A 20301-nucleotide genomic window follows, 5' to 3' on the forward strand; every position below is an offset into this window, starting at 1 on the left:
TCCCTCTGCTGCTCTGACACACACACACACACACACACACACACACACACACACACACACACACACACACACACACACACACACACACACACACACACACGAGGTGTGATGAGAGAGACCTCCTCTCTCCTCATATCTGTACAAAGGGCTTTATGAGAAGGGTCAAAGAACCTACTAACTTCCCTTCATCCTAACATCATCACTCCCTCCTCCTCCTCCTCCTCCTCCTCCTCCTCCTCCTCCTCCCCTCCTCTCCTCATGGCCACTGGAGAGTGGATTGGTCCAAAATTGCCCTAAAATCTGTCATCGTCTTCACAGATGCTAGCCACACAGCTCAGGCCTTGAGCTCATCTTTGAACTCAAGAGATGGGAAGTCTGTTTTTCAGAGGGGAGTCCAGTAGTGGCTCCTCTCTGAAAAGCCTCTAAACAGGCCAGCTAACTCTTATCTCACAGACTACAGTACATGTACATTTGGTACTAATACTTGCTTATACAATACAATGTGAAGCAGTTTATTTACAATGCAAAATTATTTTTCCACTGGGCTGTGATATTGCTACTTTCACTGGAGCGGGGGATTTGATAATGGCGATTGTCTTGAGTCTTTGTCGTCCTGATGCGCTTTTACAGTATCCCCCCATTGCTCACTTTCTCCCCGAGAGCCTCCATTCACTCAGAGCCAGTGAAGGGTGAGTAATGTTATTGTTCTCCAGTCTTTCTCTCAAAAGGGTGGATGCTCTTAGTTCTGCTGAATGAGTGGAGAACATTTTGATGCTGCAGCTCAAAGAGGACCTTCCCTGCATCTGTTGACTCAATCTTATTTTCATATAAACTTCTCTATTATTTACTGATTTGATTAAAAAAAAAAGAGGCTGCGCCGCTGTCCGTGGTGCTGAATTTGATTTTCTGATTGGAAGCTCAGCTGATTTAGACAGTTTCAGACACTTTTCTTTCACAGATACATTTTCAGTTGTGTGTAATGTTTTGGATTAATTGATTTTTGGCTCCAGCTTTGGTCAAATCTCGTCAAATGCCTCCATTAGGCCTGAGACACAGCCCTGGTGGAGGCACTATGCCAAAATGAACGTCTTGTTGATTTGCATCTCTGCAGTTGAGACGGTCCAACACCCTGTGAGAGAATAAAAAGACCATCTGTGACAGCACTCATTTGTTTGGTTACAAATTGCGCAACCGAGAGAGAGAGAGAGAGAGAGAGAGAGAGAGAGAGAGAGAGAGAGAGAGAGAGAGAGAGAGATGTGGTGGTGGTGGTGGTGGTGGGGGTTGGCACTGTACGCCTTTCCTATTAACCAACAGTAGCGCTGAGGGGCGGTGTCCGACAGACGGGTAGAAGAGAGCTGGTGCCCACACAGATTCCGCTTTTACGCATCAGTTGTTCGTGGAGGTGTCAATGCCGAAGTTATCTCGGATTTGGATTTTATACAGAAAATATCACCAGCGTCTGTATAACATCATTCAGTTTTAAGCACCATCCAAAGTGAAGCATACACCAGCAGGAGTGTGTGGAGCAAGAGGACCCAGGAAAGTTTCTGTCATGGGAGCGCATGGATGGAGCTCGGCGCGTCTTGGTTTTGTCGTTTGTGGATATTTGGCGTTTTTCTGCGGGGAACTTGTTCCCAAGGCTGAGGCAGGTTGCAGGGAGAGGGAGAGCCCAAACTGCTGCACCGGCCGAAACAACGAATGTTTCGAGTACACCAAGAGAAAAACGGTGTGCTACTGCGACACATACTGCCAGAAAACCGGAGACTGCTGCGAGGACTATCAGCGTGTGTGCCAAGTATCTGGTGAGTTTCTTGTTCTTTCCTGGTCACTGAAAATTTGACCTCAAACTAACTTCAGAAAATTGTCGATGCTTTTCAGGCTTGACAGCTCAAAGTCTGGGAATAATTAACAACTGTACTGCGCAGATTTCACGTGGATTTCAACTGCGTCCTGCTCAGTGACGCCTGTTGTTCATTGTTGTTCAGTTTGAGCCAGAGATGGCTGGCAGTGAGGTGACACGGAGACAGTGCGACATACTACACATAGCTGTCTCCAGTACGCCCATTAAGGCTGTTTGTTTAAAGCCAGAGGTGACCATTAATAAGGGTGTACTTGGAGGGGTATCTCCTGACTTCTTGGTTCAGGTTGTGTTTTTAGGTTTGTAGGACTGACCCTTGACCTGGCCATGAAGTGGCTGCAAGGGGAGTGAGCAATCATAACAAAGTCACTAATCAGCATGGCAGTTTCCTCATCAACAACGAAAGAATAAACTGCATTGCTTGAATCAGGAGATCGAGGTCAATTGTTCACAGATTCCTTAAAATCTGAGTGTGTGCAACCTCTTCCCTCATCATTCTGCCTGCTGCTATATATGGACAAATGAGAGAATGGACACCATGGGAACAGACTGCCAAAGATGGTCAGGGTTACTGACAGTAGAGCTGTGTCTGAGATGTGACAGAGGCAGCTCTTACAGTATACTGAAATATCTCAAGTTCACAAGGAGTGATTATCTGTATATAGATACACCCAGAGTGCGACCCTCGCCTTAAGTGCCCTAACCCTAACAAGCACCTGCAGGGTCAGACCTATGAGTCAAAGAGCACTTAAAATGCTGCAATCCCTCTATTTAGGCACATTTAGTGTATACACAGTGAACCTTTGAGTGTTGTATCTGTGCTGTGATGTGAACGGGCTGCCTCCTCCAGACTTGAGTTAAAAGTGTGTACAAAATTACTATGATGGAATACCTATTAGAGCTCACTGTTTACTGCAAAGATAGCTGAACCACCTGTTAATCATTGGTTAACTGCAGCATGCTGCACCACTGCAGTCATTCTCAAAAATCTATTTTATTTTACATAACAAATGGCCTTTTGTAAGACATATAGCTTTAGTTAATCAGTGTTTCAATGCATTTTTACAAATGGAGGGTCCCTGAATTTCAGGTACAATTCAGTAGAACTTCAGTAAAACTCGATCCGTATGTTCATGCAAATTTATGATTTGTGATTTTGGGCTATGTGAATAAAATTAACTTGACTTGACAATAATGTTGGTTCAAAATTGAAATTTCTTTTTATCCTCCAATCAGTCAAAGAGACATATAGAGATGGTATTTATCATCCAGCCGCCAGCTGAGTGCGGTTCAGACATCACTTGATCCATCCCATGTGCCTGCCAAGATGAAACTGAACAGAATAAGCACAGGAAGGTGCATCAGGTCAGTGGTGAGTCATCACTGAACTGTTCAACAGCAGCTGGTCCCTCAGAGGTCAGCTAACGGCTGCCATGTGCATCAGTTCACGCACGTGTCAGACAGGGATTTTTGGCACCATGGACCTCATGTGTCGCTCTGACTGGTCAGTCCAGATGGCACACATACAGTCACACAATGGTGAGATGCAGGTGTTACAGGTTGGATAATGTCTCACTCTGCAAAACATCCGTAAATCAAGACATGTCTGCGCAACACTGATGTGGCAAATTGGAGTGATTTATTCTCACAGTTGTAAAATGTAAAACATGCTTTTGGGATTGTGTGCTTTTAATGGTTTTACAGTGTTTTATCTGTCAGCTTGGCCAGGACCTCTAAATGCTTTCTGGATCAGTGAGCATCGGAGTGATGCTGAGAAAAGCACCTTGTCTTCCTCCCTCTGCACCCTGCGCATCTGTACAGTATAAACACATGCAGCTTGTAGCTTGGCTCAGTTCCAAAGTGCCTTGATGTTTTCTCACCCACATTACACCCAGACTTTATGTGATCCTGATCCTGTAGTTCTTTAACACATTAAGGAGCCTGTCTGTGTACTGTCTGTCACAGTCTGTAATTTAGGCATGTTGGCTGTAGCCGAGCAAAGAGCTTTGAGTGGGTGACATCAGGGGAGAGACAGAAAAAAACTGCAGACTGTTTGCACCACAGTTGAAGCTCTTTGAAGTGAGACACAGTTCTCCCCAGAGATGTCGTCCAAATGAAGAATTTGTCAGGATTTGGTGTTGGTTGTAAACAGTGTGGAGGATGTTCCTGTGCACTTATTATTGCTCTGTGAAGAGCTGAGCAGTATGCAAGTGGAATCAGTGGTGGAATGTTTTAAAATCCTCCCTTCGACACACACAGTTAAGCATCTTGAAGTGATGTGCTCAGCATTTCTGGGCTCATTTTGATGCACTCATTATGTTTTGACAAGGGTGAGTCTTTCCGCACCAGACTGGCAGAACCGGCCAATTACTGGGATGTTCTTGAGGATTCATAATTTTTCCTAACTGGAAAAATATGGTGGTATTTCTGGAAACAACATTTAAGCAGAACAACCCATCAAAATCAGTTCCTGGGTGGATTTGAGGCTAGAACTGAGTTATGGGATTTTACAGTCATGTTTAGTTTTCAATCCTAAAGTTGTTTTTTTGAGGTTGGGGAGGTGATATACAACAAGCAAGTTTTGAAACATACTGGAAGAAATGCATCATGGGAGAAGTCCTGACAGAGGACTCAGTACAATTCACTGCCACCTCAGCCGTTGCTTCCTCAATAAGGCAGATGATAAGCCTGGAAAAACTTAAGCTTTCTTCACTTTGCAATGCTATTACTACAAGGAACTAATGGTTGTTAACAGAAAATGCAGGATATCACTGTATAAAGCAGAAGAGGAGGAGACAGCTGAAAGCAAACTGGATACACCAATGTGTACAGTGCTAGAAATCCTGTTGTAGGAGTATCACATAATAATAATATCACATAATTCCCGTGTCAGCCCTACATCGCTCATTCGTAGACCCTAGAGATGAAACTGGCCCACAGGAGGATGGAAAGGGCAGCTCCTCTCGTCTCTTACCGTGGCATCTGGTAGTTCTCACTTCAGCAGGAAGACGTACTGTAGCCTCTGCCTCAGATAGACCAGAGGTTTGCTCATCATTCTTCTGTCTCTCCTGCAGGAACTTCTGCTTCTCTTGCTTTCCTTTAGGGCGCGGTGCACTGTCATGTTTGCTTCTTTCCACCTACGTTCACTCCCTCTTTTTCTTCCTTGCTTCCCACATGATCTTTCTGTAACCTCTGTGAGAAGTGAATGTTTTTACCCAGCTTGGCTGAAATGAGCAAGCTGCCGTAGTTTTTGGGACAAGCAGCTTGTGTGCAGTTTTTCCAGGTACTCAGATACTGCTCGCATTGTGATAGATGCTCGTAGTTACAGTTTTTGTTGTCCTTCATCAAGCTGCCACACTAGAGTTCCCACTGTCATTGTTTCTTTCATTCTTAAGATGTTGCCACAAGTCTGTGAAGTAACATTCACTTTGTCTTTGAATGATGAAGGTCAGCAGGTGAACCTTACACTGACAACAGCACATTTTCTGTTCCTTTTTTTTTGCTTCCTTGTTTTTGTTGTTTTATTATTTTTAGGAAGAGAAGTCAGTATTCAGAGCTGATCTTTCTTATGTGTGTTGCAAAGCCATGCAATGCTAACCCTTCTTAGTTCCTAGAAAATCTCTCTCAGCTGTGTTTGTAATGAATCCTTTTAATTAGTTGGTTTTCTTGGCTCCTGTTTTCAAGGTGTCTGCAGGAAACATTTATGTGCTAACCTGTCATTAGGGCTCAGTCCCGTGTCCTTCACCTCTATTAACAGGCTTATGGTTCTCCCCTGTGTTGCTCAACATTAGGAGGCTTGTCTGATGGGACCAAAGCCCAACTCTGTACATGGGAGGGAAGTTAGCAGGGGAGGTTTTGGGGTGCAGTGGTCCTCCAGAGCAGCTGGACATCTGGGTCCCATCAGAGAGGAGATGGGGGGGTGGATGGAGGGGGTGGGAGAGTGAAAGAGAGGACCAAAAAAAGGAGACAGATGGGGGAGAAAGAACAAGAGACAGTGTGGGATAATAAAGGGAGGCGAAGATAAAGGAAATTGGGCAGGCAGGTCTGATAACTCTTTTGTTATGAAACCCTAAAATGGAAGCAGAATTCAGGGAGAGTCAGAGGAAAGGTGAACGAATCTGAAAAGCCAGATAGTACCCTGTTATCTCACTGTAACAAGTGTGACTGGAGATGGGCTGACAAGTCGGGAGATAAAAGTGCTGATGCTGGATACACATTCAGTGGTTTGGTTCAGCCAGTGATGTTTGTCTGAAGCTCTGCCAACTGACAGTTCGCTGCCACAGACACCGCTCAAACTCCTATTACTCCCAACTATTTTCTAATATTTCAAACAAGGCAATGCATCCTATCTATGCTTTAAAGCCTTGGCATGTATTTGTGTGGTTTGCTCAGACTTAATTGACAGTGACCACAGGGAAATAACCAGCGGTTAGATTCTAATGTTAGTAATTCCTGAATGGTGCATAGAAATTTGGGACTTCACCTTTTTCTAACTTGGTCTGCCTTCTTCAAATGAAAAAAGAAATACAGAAATCTCTCATGTGAAACAACGAAAACTTAGTGAACAGAAGTTTGATTTTGGCAGAAAAGTGTGTGTGTGTGTGTGTGTGTGTGTGTGTGTGTGTGTGTGTGTGTGTGTGTGTGTGTGTGTGTGTGTGTGTGTGTGTGTGTGTGTAGGATCCCTTCATTCATAGAAAGAAGCTGGTTGAGAAAATGTCTTTTCGGGGCCTTTAAGTTCTCTGTATCAGTTTTTTAGTGTTCAGTGTAGTCAGTATACCATGAATGTTGTGCTCTCAAAGAGCAGAGAAAACAGCTCTGAAGTCAGTGGCAGATAAAACACTATTTAATTAGGTGTCTTCTTAGCAGAGAAACTTTAGGTACTTGAAAACACGCTGTAAAAATATCAGCTGATCAGAAAGACAAAAGCTGAACATGCTGACAACGAGTGCCATTTGTTTCCTGTATTGGGGTCAGAGGTCAGAGGTGGTGGCATGCTTTCCAACTGGGGACTTTCTCGTCAACAATGGGGACAGGGCGACAACAGCGGCTGTAAGCTCTGAGGGTCAGGCTGTGTCAGACAGTCAGCAGGGTTATCATGTGGGTGGTAGGGCTCTCGCACTCGTAGTACCAGAAACAGAGCAGGGGGACCACTGCAGTTTGGGTAATTGCCTTCTGACCTCTGGTGGCTTGAGGCCAGCAGGCTGAAGGCTCCAGACAGGGCCTCAATCCTGTCTTATTGGTGCGTATGCCGCGTCGATTGGAGGAGTAATAGCTCTGTTTCCCCTCGGGTGCGGGAACTCGCTGACCCTATTGGTTCCATTGCACACCCTCTGCAGTGAAGACCTCATCTGCCCTGCTTACTCACGTTTTTTCCCACTATGAGAAAGAAAAACAGCAACATAAAAACTGTCCCCATGAACGTCACAGGAAGTAGAAGAGGGAAGGAAAGGCGAGGAGGCAGGAGTGAGGATAAGAGGAGGTGGAGGAGGCAGAAGAAGGGAAGCCGATATGGTTGTGGTGTTTGATTTGGTCACACCCCCTCGATATTCTTTCAAGAAAGTTTATGTCACTCTGCAAGCCTACACAGGGTAATGTGTACGTCTGTGTGTTTTAGGGTGATGACTGGAGGTGGAACAAGCCCAAGTGGGTGGGTGTAATCTGACAGAAATTGTTTTCGGTGTGTGTGTGTGTGTGTGTGTGTGTGTGTGTGCACGATGATCTGGGAAAGGCGAGTGTCAGGTGGGCAGCACTAATGTGCAGGAATGCAGAGATTCCACAGTGGCTTTGTGGATCGGCTGTGTCACTGAGACAGCCGCCCCCCCTCCAAAACCCCAACAGGACCATGGGAATGAACCGAACAGGCGGCACCTTGAAAGCTCTCTCTCTCTCTTTCTCCTGTTCACACACACACATACTTATCCACTTGCAGCATTGTACTGTGGGGTGAGCGTGTATTATAAAGACAGAGTTAGGTAGATTAGATGGCGAGGGAGGATTAGATTCAGTTATGGTATATTTATCCTCTCCCTCCCTATAATTACATAATAACATCTAAGAGCTTCACGCTGTGTGCACCTGCTCTCATTGTATTAAACTTCTGTTGTCTACAAAGCTCCACACCAATATCAGGCTTTTTGAGGAAAGTATTGTGGGGGCATGTTTTTATTCATTAATTAGTGTGTGAGTGTTTGAGTGCCTCTCCTTATTTGTTAATGGAGAGGGCACTTCCTCCCTAAAACAAAGCGGTTAAATGTCTGCTGCTATTAAAAGTCTGTGTTGGACAAGGCTTGATTGCTGCTGGAGACTCTTGGCTTTGATCAAAGCAGCCATCTAAGAAACACAGCTTCCTCTTAGCCTGATGTAATTGGCTAAATCAGCCCACAGAACGGGAAGCCTGATTGCTACTGCTGCGGTGTTTATGTGTTGTGCTGTATTTGTGTGTGGGGTCGAGCAAAACCAGAGAGAACAGGATGCAAAATTAGCCCCCTATTTAAATGGCCCCCACGTTTGCCCTGGGTCGCAGACTTCCTGAGTCTGGGGTTTGGCTGATCTGGTAGTTGTGGATGGTAATGACCCAGTCTATCGTTTGCTGCCCACCAACCTCAGTAAAGGCTCACTGCAATATTATGCAACTCTATATCAGGGTGTGTGTGTTGCTGCTTTCAGCCATGCAGTTGAGCATGGCAGCAAAGATTAGGGGAACATTTACAACTACCTCTGGGGTAAAGATCAATTCATTCGTCTTAATTAGTGCATTTGTTTTGGTAGCACCCCCTTGTTCTTCCCTTTCTGACCTCAGGCCGTTAAATCCTCCTGACCTGAAACTCATCTCACTTTCCATAAATGTACTTCTCTATATGTAACACTAAGAGAAAACCTAAAGTCAGTCTTTTTTTTGTTTTGTCCAAGTTGAGCTTTATGTCCTTTTTTCCTATGCAAGTACATTGTGTGATCTTTCAAGCCAGATTCCTTGTGTGTGCACACATGCTTGGCCAATAAAGCCAATTCTGATTCTAAAACAGTCTAAAACCACTAGAGGCCATGGATATTTTAAGACTTCCCCCATCTTTGAATGTTTCTCCGGACGTTTATGTGAAACCCTCAGCTGATCTCTCTGTCTCCCTGCTCCCCTAGCAGCCATTGACTGTGTGGTGGGATCTTGGGGCCCCTGGTCATCATGCACATCACCGTGTGGAGTTGGCAGCACAGAAAGGAGTCGCCAAGTATCTGTACCCCCTAGAAACGGAGGCACGCCCTGTCCTGACCTCAAACAGCGTCGAGGATGCTTTGGAAACAACGCCATATGCAGCACCGCGAAAGGTGAGAACCTTTTCTACGCATCCCTACAATCACGCTTTTATGCATGCACTCCTGCTCTGACCTCTGTTACATATTCATTTGGGGTTTCAGTGGTCTCTGGGGTACCGCTTGTTAACACTTTTACTGTAAGTAATACATCTGTTCTGACGCCTTATCTCCAGCTGCTCTGTTTCAATGCCTCAGTTTCAGCGAATCACTTACCCGGTAAAAAACACCAGAACACAGATAAACACTTTTCCATGTGGGAGATTTCCAAGGAAAACTAAGCACCACTGCACTTCACACCACTTTGATACATTTCATACGCTGAGTCATTTTGAGTCAAGGGATCAGCTGCTGTGGTTGAAATGCGGGACGTGTTTATACCTCCACCGAGCTTTCTGCTTTTTTTTTTGGACGAAGTGCAAACTCCATTAGTTGAGTCAAAGTGCAAATACTCCTACATCAAATATTACTGCAATACAAAAAAAGTTGCTTTCAAATTTTTACTTGAGTTAAGGTATTGGAGTACCTGCTTTTAAAAATACTTAAATATTCAAAGGCACATTTTCTTTTTAATGTCAATGCATTGTGTTATTGTTGCCTCAGTACATTTAGAGAACCTAATGACTCAAACCACCCACCGAAATGCACTGACTGCTTGTAGAACCTGTAAACTAAACAGCTTGTAGAATCTGCTGTTTGCTGTGTGTGTGTACGTGTGTGCATGCGTGCGTGCATGCAGGAGAGAGGCTGCAGAGTGACCAAGTTACACCAAAATGTATATGCATATCTCTGAAAGGACTTTAATCAGTAACACTGAAAATCCAACCACAGCATAAAAACTGCAACTTCTACAAGCGCAGACAGCATGGTCTCTTCACAGAGATAGTGGAGTCAAAAGTACAATATTTGTATTAAAAAATGATGTGAAGTAGAAGTCATACGTTTGAAAAAAATAGTCAACTGAAGTATAGATACTTGTGCTAAAGTACAGTACTCAAGTAAACTTACTGTGTTACTGCCCACCCCTGCTGCTCTTCGGCGGAAACAAGAGCTTATCTGACATGATTATTGCCTTTTTCATTTCCGCTTTTTCATCCCTGCACCTGACCTGCAGAGGTGGCAAAGATCCTGCCTGATTCTTTCAAGAGGAACTTCAAGGACCCTTGGAGGCGACCACACATGCTGATGAAGGAGGAGAAGGCCAGGTAAGGCCTCTATTATCACACTGCAAACAAACACACAGGGCTGACCCAGCCAGCCCTCTTTGTTCTTGTCTGTGGCGCTGGCTTTCCTGTGCAATCGATGCAGAGAGGGGGTAATTACAGCTGAAACGTCTGGAGTGTAGAAAGATCACATGTCCTGGACAGAGATTGAGATTTTAGGGCAACTGAAGAGTTTCATTTCCATAATGCTATCTGTTTATTTTGCATGAAACTTTCCAGCTCAGTGTGTAAAAAAAAGGAGATTTGACTATATCTTTATAACAACAACTCCTACTCATGTTATCATGTCTTTCAGAGTCTTTTTTTCTTATGCAAGTATGTATGTGCACACATACTTGGCCAATTCTGATTCTGAGTGTAATTATAACCAACAACATGCTACTCCTTTTTTTTTTTGCCAGCAATCATTTTGCATAAGAAAACTTGCAGATGTTTGCGTCCTCAGTCTGGCATAAACCTCTTTTTTTCCAGCTCCAAAGCTGCGTTGCAGCCTCTCTGATAAAGCTGGATTTTACTCCTCACTTTTAACATAGTTTCAAAGGTCACTTTAAGATCAACTTTGTGCTCCAGAAGATTAGAGAGTACAGACCAGGGCCAAGGTTGCCATAACACGCAGAGACTCGAAGTTGCTTTGACTGTGAAACATGAACACTGTCATTGAATTTTTGCATCGTGCAATGACCTTTACTGATAAGGCAACTGTAATCCACGTAAAAGGTAAACCGTCCCTGCGTAGATGTCATCTTGGATCTGAGCTTATTGCAGATGTTCTCAGAGCTGGAAAAAATCAGAGACCAGGGAATAAAATCACAGCTGGTCTCCTGACAGCCTACAGCCTTGATTAAAACTGACATTGGATACCTTTGTGTTGACTGAAGTACAAAGCATCAGGGGATTGGGGTCATGTTACTCATTAATGAGAGCAATTCAACATGAGTGACTCAGAGTTAGGGTGATTTCACATGCACATCTGGTGCCCCGCTGCTGTCATCGAAACTGACCGAGGAGACGAGGGGTTGAGATGACATGAAATGATGACCGGTAGTAGTCCCTAGATCTCGAGTTATATCTGTGATCTAATCTGAATGAGTAATATTTCGCAAGGATATTGATTTATTTTGGACTTCACCTGTGCGAGTATCTGTCAGGAATGAAGACATAAAGGTGTAAACGTTGCTGAAAGCCCATAGAGAGTAAGTGATTCATGTTTTCTTCACTTTTCTTATGCTCTCACTAACGTTTGCTCATTTTCCATGGAGCAAAACTTCTCTCAAAATACAAGCCTGAACACTCCAAATCTGACCTGAATAATAATATCCTAAATATCAATAATCATATGGTCTTTAAAAACTTACTTTCCAATGTTACTTGTGGACAAAGTCTTCAAGCATCGCTCTGAGAAAAAACTGCGGCTTCATGTTTTCTTTGACAAACCGTCCCACTGGGGATGGTGTTTTGTCACAGCTGTCTGAATCAGAGACAAAATAAATAGTGCACGAGTTCAAAGTGCCGGCCAGAGAACACAGTGAGCTGAAAAACACGACCTTATTATTGTTTCCAGTGCACAGAGTGAGCTGTGTTGATATTAGGGTCCTGCAGGTGACCATGACACTGCTGGATCACCTTCAAATGGAACAAATCTCTGATCCGGCTGTTTGATTTGTCCTTTGTCTGGTTATAGTCGTGATCAAGCCCAGCTGGCTGGGTTGGATGACCACTTGGCTTTCATTAATCAAGCCATGTTGGATTGCCCTTGAACTACTCCAAGGGGAGGAAAGAGGAGAGATGCATTTTTTTAGGGCGTTTAAATCTTTCTTGCCTCTTTGAGTCTTCATCTTGGTATTTTTTATTTGCCTGTTTTGTTGCTGATGATGTAGTGGCATATTTGAGTGAAAGATAACTATCCAAAGCTCAGTTCAAAGAAGAAAATATTAGATGTTGAGATCTTGCTGACAGAGCAGCGTGAGTTCTCATAGGAAAACATCTGTACTCTAAAACTGTTGGACTTCACTTAATGACCCCTGTATCTTTTCCCATATTTCAGAATGAAATCTAAGTGAAATCTATTATTTTTGACACTTTCCTTCCTCTCCTTCTCTGCACTCTGTGCTTGCAGTTACTGTGTGTACCTGCGGGTGAAACAGGCCAGTGCAGCGTGTAAACTCAAACTGTGGAGTGCTCATCTGGTGAGAGAGAGGCTGGTGTGTGCGGAGTGTCAGAGTGATGCCATGTCAAAGTCAGACCGCTGTGGAGGCGACGGCCTAGAGAGCACCAGGTAAACCAAACGGTCAAAACTCAACACATGTTCATCCATTAGATTGTGTAGGTTTTCCTGTAGCTTGGCCATCTGCAGACTGACTGAAACAATTTATTTTCCCCCACTAGTAACAACTAGGTGAAAAGCCCTGAGCGAGGCTCTTTAACCGTAACCTTTAACCAAATTGCCACTCCCTGTTTCATGCCTGTTTGGTCCTTTTCTTCCAAGAACGTTCTGGGCAGCAGCTTCAGTCCCGGGCTGCCATGGTTCCTGGGTGCGGGAGTCGTCTTCAGAGGCTTGCCGGTGTCCTCCATACTCCGTGCTCTTCGTGTGAGCCGACTCCAGACATCTGTATACAGGGACGAGATTTCCCTCAACACCTCCTGTTAACTGTGGAGCTACAGCCCTGCCAGCCAAGCCAGACCCCTCTGATCCAGATTACTGGATGGGTAACTCAAGGAGATCAGCAGCATCCTGCCACTTTTTCCTTTCACCTCATACTCTGTACTGTATACACTATTGCTAAGCACTCAGAAATTCTTGCATTTAATTTCAGATTTTACAGCCACGTTATGTACTTATTCTCCTCCAAAGCACAGCAACATCTATATGCCTTTTTACCTCTCGATCTTTGCTATCTACCTCCATCAATGCAAGTGCATTTGTTAATGCATAATGTATAAATATATAAATATATTATTTTGCTTTATACATTTTCTACTTTTGATTGTTTATGTGTTATGTATATGTGTCCATATAGCTACACTTATTTGTATCCCACAGTTTAAACACCAAACAGCAGTTGCTGCACCCAGTTCGAGCCCCAGTCCAAAGGGTCCTAAATCAGCTGCAGGTTGGAGATGCTGAAACTGGTTCATCCAAACTGTACCCATTGCTAGAATCCTCCAGTCAATATATCTGTGTTTTGCAGTTTTGTCCCTATTATTATTTTTTTTCAACAAAAACATTCATACCTGCAAGTCACGTTGAATATCAGGTATTGATTCTCAGGTGCTGAGATTTGCGTCTTTGTCTCCCATCAAGCTCCCTCTTTCATGTCCGCCTCTCAGTCCCATCTGTTCAGACCGAATATTGTTGGAGAGGAAAAAGAGCCATTTAAGAGAATTTCACTGTGGTTCTCTCTGTCCTCTGTGTCCAAGACTGAAAAGAATTGCAGATTAACCACAGCTTTACCTTCTTGAATGAAAAAGAGGAGTCAGTCAACTGGCTCGGTACGCCTTCCCGCACCTCCTGTACTGCTGGTTTAAGAGGAGGACAAGTGCAGTGCCAGGAAATGGCTTTTCTCTCTGGAAAGCTGTGACTTTCTCTTTCTCTCCCCAGTCTCTGTCTGTGTTTGTGTGTTTATTTATTATAAAACAAGTGACGATTTTATTAGTGCAGCACAGCATACTCTGTACACTGTCCATTAGTGAAAATAAACAACTATACTGTCATTTCTCCTCGCTTGTCATATTTTCTAGTGTGGGTATTTTATTGCATCATGGCAGTCAGATTAAGCAACACTTGGAACAGTTACACAGACCACCGTTAACATTTCTGACTTCTTCCCTGTGCAATTACTACTATGACCACAGCACTGCTAAGTATACCTCTCATTACCGGTGTTTACATGCAGCACCTCACAGTTAAAGAAGAACGCTGTTGAACATACGTAAGTTAATGCAAACATGTACCCATTAACGTATTTGTGTTGCATTCTTGACATTTTTCCCCCTGTGCTTTAAACGCGATGACGACAAGCAAATTTACAACTAATGTGTATAATCATGTTTTTTGGTGTGACATTCTCCTACGATCTGCAGTTCTGTGATGTAACTGCCAGAGATGATGTGCGGACAGACTAAACATGAGGCATGAGACATCTTACATCATCTGAAAATACATCTGCCGCTTTCTTTTGGGGTTTGTTTTTACAGCAGCTCTGAGCAGAGAATACCAAGACGCCAGATTTGAAAGCCAGTTTGCTTCCTCCTTCATGTGATATATGGATTAGCTCAGTGAACATGGAGGAGGATGTGTCTAAGCCTTGACTCTGACCCTGAAAGTTGTTTATGAAGTCGTTGCTCGTCGTCCTTGCTGACAGTTTTAAACCAAAATGTCACGACCTTCTAAAGTTTTCCATATTATCTTTTCTCGTTCTCACCCACTGATGCACCCGTGTTACACAGTCTAGCCCTCCATCACAAGCAGGAAGGTAATGAGACTCAGCAGAGGAGAGGGGAGGTAAAGAACAGTTTCGGATGGATTTGAGGATGTAAACATCACATTAGGCTTTAAGTTGAGACACAATTAAATCCCACTCAATATCTTAATGATCTTTGAAAAACATGGCGTATGTGGAAATGTGACAACCCAAGATCTAACAAAATCCACACTTTGAGGAAGATTTGTACTCCTGGCTCCTTTCACGTGTTTCATCTCAGAGGCACTTGAACTTCACCTCCATTAATCTCTCCAGCCATCCTACCTCTTTTTTCTGCACTCCTCCCTCTCTCCCTCCCTCCCTCCCTCTCACCGGCTCCCTACCAAACTCCCCTCCGTCAGCACAACTCTTTATTTTCTCTTACTACAACAGTGGCAATAGAGTGCTGTCAGCCTGACAGTCCATCCACTCTGAAGCAGGCTTTACCCCCCTGGCTGCCTGCCTCTGCTGCTAACCCGTTTTCCAAAGGGCAGGAAGGCCCATCTCTGGCCCAGTGCCTGATGGGCTCCGACAGCAGTGTGTTCTGGGATTACGCCCGGTGAAAAGGGGGGCATTCCAGCACCGGCGGCCTTTGTCACAGCACGGCCACTGTTTGCTTTTGACAAGACAGCTGTTCAAAGCCCTCCCGGCCCCCACGGATGGCGTGAAGGGAAAGAACCCAGGGGTGACTTCCGTTTAATGGTGGTGTCGCTGCCACCTCCACCTGAGGTCACTTCAGCATTATATTTATCTCCAGTGGAGCCCCAGTTTGTGCATCTGAGTGAACCACACTGTTTCGATGATTACCTTTGAGCCACAAAAGCAAGTGAAACATTTCTATCCTGCAGCTATAAAAATATTCCTGCCATCTGCTCAACCAAGGTGAAATTGATTAATCTGAACTGCTATACCTTCTGGAACAACCTTGACTTTTTCCTTCCTTTCCTAACATGTAAGTGATGCTTCCATCTACCTTGTCTACTTGTTTTTGTGTGTGTACACCACACATGCAATAGGAGGAATCCCATTTTCTGTGTTCCAGTGCAGGGTTATAGTCAGGAATGATCTGCCCTGCACACCCTTTCACCATCTGTGTCCGCCCATCCACAACTCAAACACAACCCAGTGCATTCATTTACTGATCAATTGATGACACAAAATTTGTTTTTTGACATCTTGAGAGCTATAACTGTTCCTCTATGCCTTCTCCTTGGTTATTTTTGAGAGCAGTTGGTCCTGCAGCATTCAACCAAGTCTGGCTTCAAATAAACATAAAGCAAAATAAATATCTACAAATACATGCCTGACAAGTCACAAAAAAACAAAACGAACAAAAAAAAGGCCCATCCAGTTCTGACATGTAGGGGCCTCAATCAGCTTGGGGCCGTGGGTAGTTGGTACCCCATATTCCCCTCTGTGTCGCCCCTGTGTTGCTGATATATATGTGTTTTTGCGAAGTGTGTACTGTAATTAGCAAGTCATCCTAATGAGGGCCTCTGCAGGAGCAGCTGGTCCAGTGCAGAGGAATGATAATGAATAGACGCAACACGCAGCATCACAGCTGGTACACAACAGAGCCAGTATAGTAAAAATCCTATGATCATCATATTGGAAAATAAACTCCACTGTCATCAATGTTGTGTTCTGAACAATCACACATCATGGCAAGTCAGACTATTTCAAGGCTTTTGGTGTGTTGCTGTAAACTGCAGTTTACTTTGCAAAGTTTACTTTGAGAGTACTTAGTTTAGTGTACTTGGTTTCTAAAATAGCACCTATTATACCTTCATCTAAAAATATCACCCTGCTGTTATATCACAATGCATCAAAAATGAAAAGACACTGTGCTGACACACTGTCTAATGATTGATTGACAGGGCTCTCTCCCTGTAGAGGCTTATGCAAATTCCAGCCTAGACATGCAGCGTCACCTTGTGGTGCTGTTGATTTCCTGCACCAATTTAACAGAAACACAATTTGTAGGACAGCTGTGACTCCCCTTACAAATGTTTTTTATTAAGTATGTGGTTCTGAAAAGAATACATGATAAACATGCCAAAAATGAAACCTTGTGACCATAAATCCTAATTTATCATCTTATTTTTGACTGTTTCCTTAGGATAGCCATATGTTTTAATTCAGAAAAACTTAAGTGGTTAATCTTCTCGAAAATGCATCCCAGGGAAGACGTATGATGATGACAATGGGGATATTGTTTCAGTTTTTAACTTTTATATTCACAGCTAGCTTGTTCATATGATGCACAATCATTCACTCAATCACATTCTGCAGCATTCAATAAAATATTTATATGAACAATCAAAGTGAAGCTAGGGAAAGCACCGAGGAACGTGAACATACTTGAACAAAGTGAAGCATCCTATGGTGAGAAATACCAGTGGACACCAAAAGCTAGTCTACGGTACATACACGCGATCTGTAAGGCAAAAGTGACTTGAACAGATATCCATAGTGTTTCTGTACATATGTGAAGGCAGGTCCAGGTATTAGTTAGCACTGACATATGAATCATAAACACAAAACATTGCAGCTTTAGATGTAGGCCGTAATTCCTGCCTACTAGGAGCCACTGGTACATGTTTGGTAATCAAGAAAAGCTGTTCGATCCAATGCTCTAATCACCCAAACGAATGCAAATTCAGCAAACTCCATTCACACAGAAATGCAGTGGAGCTTGATGGGGACAACAAACAGCTTTAACCTGGACAAAGACAGTCTCTTTCACCAATACCCACATGGAACCGAGTCATCCCTTCAAAACACAAAAGTAAAAAATCAGTGAAGAGGCAGGAGGAATTTCTACGGAAACTTGAATTCGTGGGCAAATCTGAAACAAGGAATGACCTTTCAGACATTAAAGATGAAAATAACACGGATAAAAATTGGCTCACTTGCTTATCTGCTAGAGTTACAAGTTTTCATTCATAAAAAACTCAAAGAACACAGAGTTTAGTCAACAGAGGCCAGGATGGAGAATCACGTGAGAGGATGACCTGTTGTCGTCTTTTGTCTGTGCGAGTCCAAGTGTTTGTTTTATTTGAGGTTTTTAATCTGTTGGTTTGTGTTGTGGATCTTGACATCCATCTTGTCCACTTTATTCAGAAGAGAATCAATGGAGTCATCCTGGTTGTCAATCTCAGACTGGAGACCTAGACCAAGGTTCTTCAGTCTGCTCAAGCCACCACACATCTCATCTGGGAAAATTCACAAAGGAAAGGAAAGCAAATTTAGGGTTTTGGTTAAGCTTTTGTATTTTTACATTAAAACAGATTTTGTTTTTTTTTTTTACCTAAATTTTTGTCAAGGGTCTGGTGAGCCTCCTTGAGGTGTCTGTTCTGACGGTATCCATTCTGTCTAGATGAGCTGTCATCCAGTGATGCAGCACCTCCAAATCCTGGAACACACAAATGAGAAATGGTGGCAGCCGGTTTTTGCTGTGGTTATGCAATCCTGAGGTTCTTGTACAAACTCTTACCTCCTGTATCCAACTTTCTTAGGTTGGGGTGGCTGGCTTGGTACTTATCTTCATGCTGTCTGCTGTTGGACAAGGCGCTCTGTAATCTGAGAAGGTCAGATAAGCATTATTCAGCCATTTATAGCCAATGACTAGTGGCTGGAAATGGCAAAAGCACAAATTTTATGGTAGCATTACTCAAACACTAATTATAATGGCTTTGTTGTGAAATATCATCTCCAACTTGGCTCCAGAAATCTCAAATAAAAAAAAGTGATCTGCATGTGACTTGAAGACCTTGAAGAACTTTGCTGACTTAATCAAGCTAGATAAGAGATTAGAGAGCACGAGTCTTAGTTATGTTTGCCTAATTGCTTGAAAATGTTAGAAGTTGATCATGTTGTTGGTAAAGTGTATTTTATTAATGTGCCGACAGAATTGTATTGCATATGGAATACTGCTTGGACGTTATGTAATCATATACAGTTATTTATAAACATATTTGAATTGCAATATTTAAATCAATAAACTAACTAACTAACTAACTAACTAACTAACTAACTATACCATACTGAATCTTACCCCTCGGTGGCCTGGTAGGCTTTTGGCTGCTCAGGTGGTGGCTTTGTCTCTGGTTTGCCCTTGAAGTAATTGACAAGGCCGCCCCACACACTCTTGATACTGTTAATGTGGCTCTGACTAGTCTTCAAGTCCTGATCCATGTTGTCCAACATCTTGTCTGTCCTCTTCAGAACCTCACCCTGTCGCACCAGCTCCTACAGACCAAGAGAGTGAGAAAGGAGAATGAGAGAAACTACAAGACTTTTCTTTGTTGACTGTCACCCTCTCAGACAAGGAGCATCTTTGTGTGTCAGTGTGAAGCTGATTATTTCAACATACCTCTGCCGTTTCCACACCCATCTTCTCTGATTCATAGATGAGGCCCAGGGAACGGTAACTGCTGTCCACAGCAGACTGAGCAGTACGCATCACTTCCTGCTGGAGGTACCTCTGCCTTCTCTCAGCTTCACTCAACCCGCTGTCATCTGGGTCGTCATTAAAGCCTCTACTTTTAGGCTTAAAATCTTCCTCATCGTCATCATCTGCAAACGGGTTGTGGGATTTAGGGTAGGCCATCTGTGGGGCAGAGACACAATGTTTTGACAAGTTTCAAACGAATCTACTATCTAGTCAGCTCCTCAGTTAGCTCACTACACAAAAAGTACATTGGGTTACAACAATTTTGAAAATAATGCTTCGTTGTATCCCTACAATAAAAAAAAATTAAGAATTGTGTGATGCTCACTTTACATTTGATTAGACAACTGGTATCACGACTTCGAGATATATCCATTAAAGCTAGCTTTATACTGTTAGCTTCACCTCTCCTAGCTACAACTTCCACACAGAAAAGACAGAAGTTTTGAACAACTGAGGGAATCGATGAAAACGTTTCATACTAATCATCCACTAAAACAACTTCTGGATTATATCAACGCAAAATAATGTACATTATTACACACACACACAGTTAAAGCTAAAGGGTGTTGGCTAGCTAGCTAACCGCTAGGTAATTAACGAGGATTGCCAGCAAAGCAAATAGCACGTCTATGAGCCAATATAAGACGGCGGTGTGACAACATTGGCGGTTTGACTCGTAGAACAGATTATGTCTGAAGTAAAACTGTTAACTTCATATGTACAACCAGTTTAAGAGACAAACCTTTGACCGTCTGGGCTGTAATGTTAGACGTTGTTGTTGCTCTATCAGCTGATTATTAGCAGCGGCACACTTCCGGTCACGCGTTTGGTGACGTTGGAGCGTGCTGTCCCAACTGTCATCCTGCGCAGTAAAAACGCACATGGTGATACTGATTTCATGGGCTTAAGAAAAATCCTTAAACGTAACACTAGACAACAGAGTCTGATGTTGTACCTTTCACTCTGGTCAAAACAGTTTAATTATGGTGTAATACAATA

The 20301-nt window shown here is 43.3% G+C and overlaps 2 protein-coding genes across 3 annotated transcripts; one reads left to right on the top strand and one right to left on the bottom strand.

The window, feature by feature from the left end:
- Window positions 1-1315: 1315 nt before the first annotated feature.
- On the top strand, window positions 1316-14097 carry LOC139332814 (somatomedin-B and thrombospondin type-1 domain-containing protein). 2 transcript variants are annotated; one of them, XM_070964924.1, is made up of 5 exons: window positions 1316-1802; window positions 8993-9178; window positions 10278-10368; window positions 12503-12661; window positions 12872-14097. In XM_070964924.1, exons 1-5 carry the CDS (start codon window positions 1553-1555, stop codon window positions 12975-12977), a joined length of 792 nt encoding a protein of 263 aa, XP_070821025.1. In that variant the 5' UTR covers window positions 1316-1552; the 3' UTR covers window positions 12978-14097. The 2 variants fall into 2 exon arrangements, with proteins under 2 accessions (XP_070821025.1, XP_070821026.1); XM_070964925.1 differs by having other exon boundaries at window positions 1339-1802; window positions 8996-9178.
- Window positions 14098-16810: 2713 nt separating this feature from the next.
- snap29 (synaptosome associated protein 29) lies at window positions 16811-20121 on the bottom strand. Its single transcript, XM_070963744.1, has 6 exons — window positions 20045-20121; window positions 19222-19458; window positions 18904-19097; window positions 18343-18428; window positions 18157-18261; window positions 16811-18061 (listed from the first exon to the last, which is right to left on the bottom strand). Exons 2-6 carry the CDS (start codon window positions 19456-19458, stop codon window positions 17901-17903), a joined length of 783 nt encoding a protein of 260 aa, XP_070819845.1. The 5' UTR covers window positions 20045-20121; the 3' UTR covers window positions 16811-17900.
- Between the last annotated feature and the right edge of the window lie 180 nt (window positions 20122-20301).

This window comes from Chaetodon trifascialis, chromosome 6, assembly GCF_039877785.1.
Source record: "Chaetodon trifascialis isolate fChaTrf1 chromosome 6, fChaTrf1.hap1, whole genome shotgun sequence".
Classification (NCBI taxonomy): domain Eukaryota; kingdom Metazoa; phylum Chordata; class Actinopteri; order Chaetodontiformes; family Chaetodontidae; genus Chaetodon; species Chaetodon trifascialis.